The sequence below is a fragment of the Poecilia formosa genome, unplaced genomic scaffold, assembly GCF_000485575.1.
Source record: "Poecilia formosa unplaced genomic scaffold, Poecilia_formosa-5.1.2 Scaffold92, whole genome shotgun sequence".
Lineage (NCBI taxonomy): Eukaryota > Metazoa > Chordata > Actinopteri > Cyprinodontiformes > Poeciliidae > Poecilia > Poecilia formosa.
In genome coordinates, this window is record NW_006800031.1 from 1,527,885 (window position 1) to 1,536,323 (window position 8,439).

An 8,439-nucleotide genomic window follows, 5' to 3' on the forward strand; every position below is an offset into this window, starting at 1 on the left:
TACTAATAAGAATCCAAACACACACTTGCATACACACACATACACAATGCCAGCTGGATCAAGTGGCTTGGGAAGGGGAAGGCAAAAAAAAAAAAAGGAAAGAAAGATGATGTCTTTCAGGACTTTAACACTAAAGTGCAAGACCAGTTCTGTAGCCCACGCTACGTTAAATGGTTCCATTCGAAAGATTGGATGCTCCCTGTGTTTTGTCTCAGTTTTCTTCATTAGTCTGAAGTGCGAGGAGACAGTTTATCTACACAAATAACAGAGTCTGTTTCATGGATCAAATAAAAGTCTAATTTATAAACACTATTTTTAACAACAGTTGCTATTTTTGAATGCTTATAATCCTGACTAGAAATTAAAAAAAGAGCCACGGAGGTCGGTCACATTCTGAACTCTGAACGGCATTTAAATGAAAGGAGTTGAACTTCCCTGTTTTATTGAGGATTTATAAATATCAACCGTCGACATTAAAATCCCTGCTAAAGTTCAGACAAATATTTTGAAATTGTGTTTTTCCGTTCAGTTAAAAATCTGTGAATGCAGCCCAAGTTTCAACACTGCACCATTAAAACAAAATTCAATTCAGTGAGTTTATAATCTTCTAACATTCTTATTTCCTCATATATTTCACAAATATCAAACTTCAGGATGGATATTAAGATGATGTCCACTGTTTACACATAAAGCTTTCCATGACCTAAGTAGTAAAACTGTAGTCTGATCTGACCACAGTACTGTTTTTGCCATGTTTGCCAGATGCCCTACACCCACTAGGTGACTTCTGAAAACAATTTGTTGTGGTGGATTTTATTTAAAGGCGTCATATTGGGTTGCATACAAATGCACAACACATTAGTCACATTAAATTCCAGTAAAATACACTGGAGTGAGTAGATTTAATGACAATCAAAATGCGTAAAAGTTAAAGGGAATTCATATTTTTCCAAGCCACTCTTGGTATCTACGGCACTGGAACCGGTTTGGTCGCCAAAAATAAACATCGCTAAAATGTTGTCAATTTTTTTTCATAATTATTCATATTTCATCCTCTAAGAGTACACAAGTGGGTTTTTCTTAGAAGCTCATCGTTATATCTATGTTTGGGTTTGCCCTTCAAAATTAATGTGTGTGTGTGTGTGTGTGTGTGTGTGTGTGTGTGTGTGTGTGTGTGTGTGTGTGGTGTGGATGAGTTACTCACAAGGTTTGAGGTTCTTCTCCTGCACCAACGACAGCCACTTAGCCCCAGTGCCAAAGATGGTGATGCTAGAAATGAGAAAAGTGGACACAGATATGAATTTTTGGGAACAAAAGGAAGAAAAATGAACAATTCCTCAGTAGGTCATTCTAAGGACAGAATGGTAGTTTTCTGGGAAAAGAATAGATTTGCATCAGAGGTTCCAAGAATCTCAGTCACAATTTATAGCCTCCGACATACATGTATTGTACTCTAAATTATGAAGCACATATTGCTGGATAAATGAAGAACATTCCAGATGTTTTCCTTGAACTTTCTGCAAGAAAAAAAAGTGCACACTCTCCTGTTATGGACCATGCAATAACATGTCCAAAAAATTTAAAACTCTTATCTATTAACACCATTAAAGACTTAAAAAAAAAAAAAAAACATGAGTAAAAGAAATGTAATCTATTTAAGAATTTGCACAAATTTTGGTTAAGAATTACTTAATGGTAAAGAAATTGATAAATGAACCATTTTTAAAATAAAAGGAGGCGATGCCAGACCGCTGGAGTGACTGTGACATTGCTGCTTAGCCAGAACCGTGGTATTGCTCCATTTATTGCTTCAGTGAATCTGAGCTGAATGTAAATAAAAGCCTAAAAGGGGCACAAGTTACTGAGCAGCCTTTGCCCTTAATCCCATCTGCTCCAATGGAGCTGCTCAGTTGCCTGTTGTACTTGGAAGCTCCCAGTGGAGAAGAATGAGTCACTGTGTAAATGTAAAGCAAGGTGATGCAGAAACACAGCCCGTGTGCTCAGTTAAGCCTCGATAAAAAATGAGGAAAAGGGTGACTGGGAATTGACTTTCACCTGAACAAACACAAAAAGACTTGCAGAGTATTGGCCAGACAAGGAGGACAAAATGTCTCAATTTTAGATGCTCCGCTAGGAAAAGTATCGACAAAATGTTTGCACTTAACAATGGTGAAATTGAATGATTTGAGAAGTTTCCTTCTTGGTGAGTGGAAGTCACCCTGGCAGCTGACAACAGTTGCACAACATGTGTGGAAGGCATGAAGGGGCGAAACGTCACTTTTCATTGCAGGCGGTTTTAATTTTGGAACCAAACAAAAGGGCCTTTTAATGTCTCTGTGAATGGGAATATCTGCATTCTCGTCCTTTCAAGTTATTTTTGTTGACGTCTTAATCAATCAACTTGCCTCTTATCATTGTAATAGACAATTCTTCCACTGAAAAACAAACCTAAAATCTATCTGTATGTGGAAGACACAATCCTTTGGTGCTTTATTGATCAAATGGCCAAGAATCAGTTTGTGATGAAAGCTGCTATTTGTTCCATTTGTGGTTAAAAGATGTGGCTGATGGGGTGAATGACCGGGGCGGGGGTGAGATGGGGTGAAGTGGTAAAGGTCCCAAGAAGAATTGGGTGGTACTGGGTGGAATGAAGCCACGTGTCTGATGCATTTACTCCTTGGTCATGTTGATTCTGATGAGTTTCTCTATTGACTACAGCCACAGGATGGCATTTTAAGCAATAAGGCAGAAAATCTACAGTAAGGTTCTCAAAAGCTGAGAATTTGGAGACATTTTGCCAATTTTCTAAAACACTGTATACATGAAAGTTGGTAAATTTGCATAGTATTTATTAACCCTTTTTATTTTTTTTATTTTTCTTTCAAGAGAACAGTAAGTTGCATGGTTAGGTTTCTGTATGCTGTAAGCGGTTATCTGAATTAATTCCACTTCATTACAGTTTTAAGACATCCGAGTTCAATAAAGCATAATGTGCTTTCCGGTCAGAAGTTGTACACATTCAAAAGGACAAAGGCCAACAATTACCAGCTTTCACTGATGCATTTGACCAGTTTTGGGGTGGAGAGATTTTAAAACCTATTGAGAATCTATGTTGTATAAATAAGAACTGGGTGAACAAACTTCAGTTTACTGAGTATTAATTATACATCCTGGTCAAAATTTAACCATACACCCCAAATATACACATACTGGTACATATTTTCGGATTAAACTTTATAAAATGAACCCAATTAATAATGCATGATCCCTTTAGAACAGTTAATACCTGATCTCCACATTTGGTTGCAGCCATCTGACTCCAAAGATGACACTCCTCCCCCAAATCTGTTTGTCATCTGCACACAAAGTCCCTCTCTCTTTTATCCATCATCCCTGACCCCCTATCTGCATCTGGATTTGTTCGTTGCTTGCTGCCATGGAAACAGCCCTGCCGCTCTGATTGGAGGCAGGTGGCCAGGTGCGGCTGCTAATTGGGTGTTTAAGATGGAGGGAGGAGGAGAAGCTGTGAGTCTTTGCCTCTGAGGGTTGTGTGGCAGCACGACCCGACGTGTGCGTTTCAAGGGGGACGTGTAACTGGAAGCTGCTAAATCAATAAGAGATGCTCAAAAGCAATCAGACACAAAAACACCTCAGAGCAATTATTGCATTATGCGTCCCCGCTCCACGTCGTGATGCAGCAGCTGAAGCTCCACTTTTCATTGCGTCTATTCTAGACTACCTTTCCATTTGTTCTCTGGCAAGTAAGTCACTGGGGTGTAAATAAGAGCCTTTGCTCTCTTCACAGGTGTCCCGGACAAAAAGAAACCACGCAAAACTGCTGCTTGAAGGAATACAGTTTAAAGATTAGCAAATATTCAAGCATTTCTGAAAGCCAGGAAAAGTGGATCTTTTTGTAATTTTAACACAAACTAATACTAATTTTGTGGCAAATAGGCCAATTATAGCAATTACAGTGTCCTATTTTTGTTTTAAGAAATTAAACATTTCATTTAGATATTGCATACATTTTTGTTTTCATTTTTCTTTCCAGTGTGGGTATGACACAATAACTTAAACTTTATTCTTTGTCCTAAAAGAAGAACAATTGACATTTTACACGGTCAATAACTGAACAATGAATAAACTGTTGTTTCAGGCTTGTTAAAAATAATCTGCCGCCACATCAGGATTTGACACAAATGGACAAGAGATTGAAGAGACAAGAAGATCCTCTGAGAACACAGGAGCTTCAGGAGTCACACTCACACACGGAACCTGTCAGAAATTAAATGCTGTAACCTTTTCTTTGCTACACGCAGGAATACATTCAATTCTGTTTCCACTTTGGTCCGGCGGGATAGTTTCACTAAAATCTTTCCTATGTACACCTTGCTCATGGGAAGTCGTCAGTGCATTCAGATGTTCTGTGCTTCACACTGTATCGAGAGATTGCAGTCTCTGTCAGAGCATGGAGTGCCCTTCAAAATTACTGGCATCCCAGGAAGAGGTGTGTAAAACACCCTTAAAAATACTTTTTCATTGTAGTATTCCTAAAAATGTGAAAGACAGAAAACATGCCATTCAAGTAATGTTTTTTTTTTTATCTTCTGGATGACAAGGAAATCTCCAAAGCTCACCGTTAGAAAAATGCAGCACAACGTGGTACTGAGGTCTAGTGGACTTTTCTGTCCTACTAGCACAAATGGAAACATGTAAATATGCTAATTATTTACAGTTGGTGAGACTGAAGTTGTAACAGATACTCAATAACAAATTATTAAATGTTTAAGGTGGCTTATGGTTGTTTTATAATGTCTCCTGGGATTTTAACTGAATGAAACTAAGAGCTTTTTTCCGACAAGTACTCCAGGTGGGCTGAAGAGACATGATGCCGTGAGCCTGCATGACATTATAACCACTTTCAAATGTCTCAAACATTCAAAATAAAAACATGATCAAATCTTCTTGTAAAGAAATTATGGATTGTCACTGAGTCTTTCAGCAGGATAATAATCAACACAGAAATCACCGTTAAAATCTTTTATGGCTGCAAATAACTGTGGATGTTATTTTGTAGTTTTGGCAGGTGGAAAAAATAATAACTTAATTTGGTTTCTCAATGTAAAAAGTAAAATTACTTCAACCAGATGTTTGTAAAAAAAATAAATAAATGTATGAGAAAAAAACTGGAGATTTTCAGGAATTTATTTGTAGATGACAGAACTTGATTAACCTGAACTTTGTGGCGTTCCTTGGTTAGCCTCTTTAGAGCTTCATTTCATGCAGTGATCAAAAATATCAGCCTTTCACTATGACTATTTTTTTAACATTCTGACACAATACTGCATGAATCATTATCAGGTTTTACTTCAAAAAATATTTTAAAAGGTCAATAGCTCAAAAAAACTGAGGCACGGGAGCAATTAAATTATTAGCATCGCACAAATGACTAACAAAATTCAAGGTGAGAGGCAAAACCTAACAGTAGGTTTTACATTTTCCAGATCTCTGACAGTTTCAGCTCCAATTAAAAAGTCCAACGTCAGTTCAGAAAGAAAAACTGTAAAAATTTATGGCAGTCTTCCCAGAGGGTTTTATTTTCCCCCCACTGCCTTCAGGTTCTAAAGAATATGTCTAAGGTAGCAATATCAGCACCTAATTGGTTCAGGTTTCTCACAATTTAAGGTATTATCCATCTTTCTGTCATACGAGTTGTTTTTTATTAAGTACTTCTGTATGGGCACTTTTGCTTAGTATATCCCAATCCTGTTCATTCAAGTTTCCCCATAAAAAAAAAAGAATGACATCATATGATAAATGCTCAACTCAATAGTAACATTTAAACAGACATCAGTAACTTTGGAATCTACTAATAGTTCCTGTCAAAGATTTTTGCAGGAGGAGCGTTTCTTTGCAGTTTTGAAACTTCCAGGGTGTCAAAATGTCCTTTCTATTATTCCCCTCCTTGCTGAAGGCAGTGTGTCATCTGTAAAGATGTTTCACACAGGTATCACTGCGTTTAAGTCTCACTTTTGCTGACCGTGGTACTTTTTTGTAACGTCTGCCTGGCAGAGTGTGGACAGTAATGCACAGTCACAGTCATGGACTAAAATGACAAAATTCTGAACTGATATATTTGCTGAAGGACAAACCAAGTGCAGAAAGGAGTTAAGGTCCTTGTGGACTTAATAATATAGATTATTTTTTCAATTATTACTATCTCTAAACAACTTTGTTCTTAAGTATTGAATCTTTGGTTTTTCATTAGTCGAAGGAGCTGTTTTTTTTAATTTTTTTATTTTTATTGTAGAATAAATGGAAAAATTCATCAACAATTAGGCTATTTTATTGGTTTTTAAATTGCACCAAAAAAAAATCAATTCGTCACATTCCAACCAAATGTCATTGTATGTTATCGAGATTTTAAATGATAGACACACATAAAGTGGTGCACAATTGTAAAGTGGAAGGGAAAAAATAAAACCCCTTCTTTAAAGCCCCAAAACCCGTAAACTGAACACCTTCAGCTGTAACTAAATTACTAAAGTGAGTCCACCTGTACGTGATTCAGTCTTAGAATAAATACAGCTCGTCCATTATGGCCTGCTACTTGTTAGAAAATACGAGTGAATGGTATATTAACCCTCACATTATCTTTAACGAATCATTCTCATAGTTAAACATGGTGATGGGTGGGATTGGAGTATCTAAGTTTGCTTTTGCTGAAAATTGCAATGTTGATACCAATTATGATTTTCTGATTATTTTTCTTTCTTATTATTATCACAATTTTCCACTTCACTCTCTGATATTTGGCATCTCAGCCACTCAAAAGCAACATCAGCTGTCGGCATAAAGAGCATCCGGAATCCGTCAAACAGGCCATATTTATTACCAAAATGCACCACAGCTGAAATATATGACCTACCAAATATTGAATCCAAGCTTTCATTTGCAACTGGAACATTACACACACAACCAAGACATACCACCAGAGCAAAACAGAAGGACTTAACCAAAAGCATCTTCATGTTATGGAATGACCCAGTCAAAGTCCAGACCTAAATTAAAATGAGAATCTGCAAGAAGAAAACGATGTTTATGAATGTTACCAGTCCAATCTGAATAAGCTTGAGACAAGAAGAAAACACAAATTGTCACTTTGTAATTACGTACTGATTTGTGTTGGAGTTCGACATAAAACTGTAATAAAATACATTGAAGTTTACGGTAGTAATGTGATAAAATGAGAAAAAGTTATAGCGGTTTGAACAATTCTGCGAGGCGGTATATGTAGGCAGTTAGATAACCGTGTCCCTAAGCAGCTTGAAGGAACAGGATACAACATAATCAGGCTGACAATTTCACTAAATAAAAAAAAAAACAAGAAGTTATCTTAAAAACTGCTCAGGGGCTTCATTTCACAAAGACAATTAAGAACGCGACTGCTAAAAGTACTGGCACATTGTAGTTTGGCAGCAATCATCCAGCTCCTTTACGACGTACATAAACCTTTCTAAAGTTTTAATTGGAAATGCTTAGAATTTACTCTGACAAAGCACACAATCTTAAAAACCCATAGTGAAGGAAAAAATATGTTCATATTATTTGTTTTATAGAAATTAAACCCATCACAGCTCATTTCATCCAGCTCACACATCTACACACTTTAATACTTTTGCCCTTACAGATTGATCAATAGGGTTTATAAAGTAGTGTTTATGGTATTGAAAGTGGGAACGGGAACCGCAAAAGGACATTTAGCCAAGACAAGATCTGTTGTAAATATTGTGTGTGTTTTATTAAGGAAGGTGGTGTGTGAGAATATTTCTTTAGGGATGGAAAGAAAGAGGGGTTGTAAAGAAACTGCAGTTATTACAAATGTTTTTTTTACTGATCAGCAGAAGCTTTGGCAACCAAACTTACAGCCACATCTATTTTAAAAGTGGATCAAATCCATAATACATAAAGCTGAGCTCATTTAACTGAAGCATAGACATGACTTGATTATTATGGTGTAGCCTGGGTGTTGTAAACTGCTAAAGCTGTTCCAACAGCTTTAGGACTCTTTAATGACAGAGTAGGAAGAGCGCAGATGACTGGGGTTATCTGCAGCTGTAGCTCCGCTCTCCCACACCTGTTGCTGTGCAGTGATGCTCAGCTGTCTGAATAAAGATCTTTTAACAAGACACAAATTTGACTATTTTTCAGTTGTGAAGAGCATGAACAGTCGCGGTGTGAAAGCAGAGTGAGCAGAGCATTTTTTCAACTCAACTTTTTTAAAGTAGAGTTGAAAACTGTGATTTGCCTCTCTGTTAAGCAACAGACTGCAGGTTAGCTTTCTGAGAAGATTTACTAACTAAAAGGCTAATATGTGCTTGTTATTGTATCACTCTTTAAGACTAGAGTAGCAAAAGAGGAAAAGATTCTGCACTAGAG

At 36.9% G+C, this 8,439-nt stretch overlaps 1 protein-coding gene across 1 annotated transcript in view; it reads right to left on the reverse strand.

The window, feature by feature from the left end:
- Positions 1-8,439, reverse strand: part of aacs (acetoacetyl-CoA synthetase) — a 48,223-nt gene that overhangs the window by 20,197 nt on the left and 19,587 nt on the right. Inside the window, exon 11 of the mRNA XM_007557867.2 lies at positions 1,205-1,269. Coding sequence (XP_007557929.1) covers positions 1,205-1,269 — 65 coding nt within the window. The remainder of the gene's footprint in view (positions 1-1,204; positions 1,270-8,439) is intronic.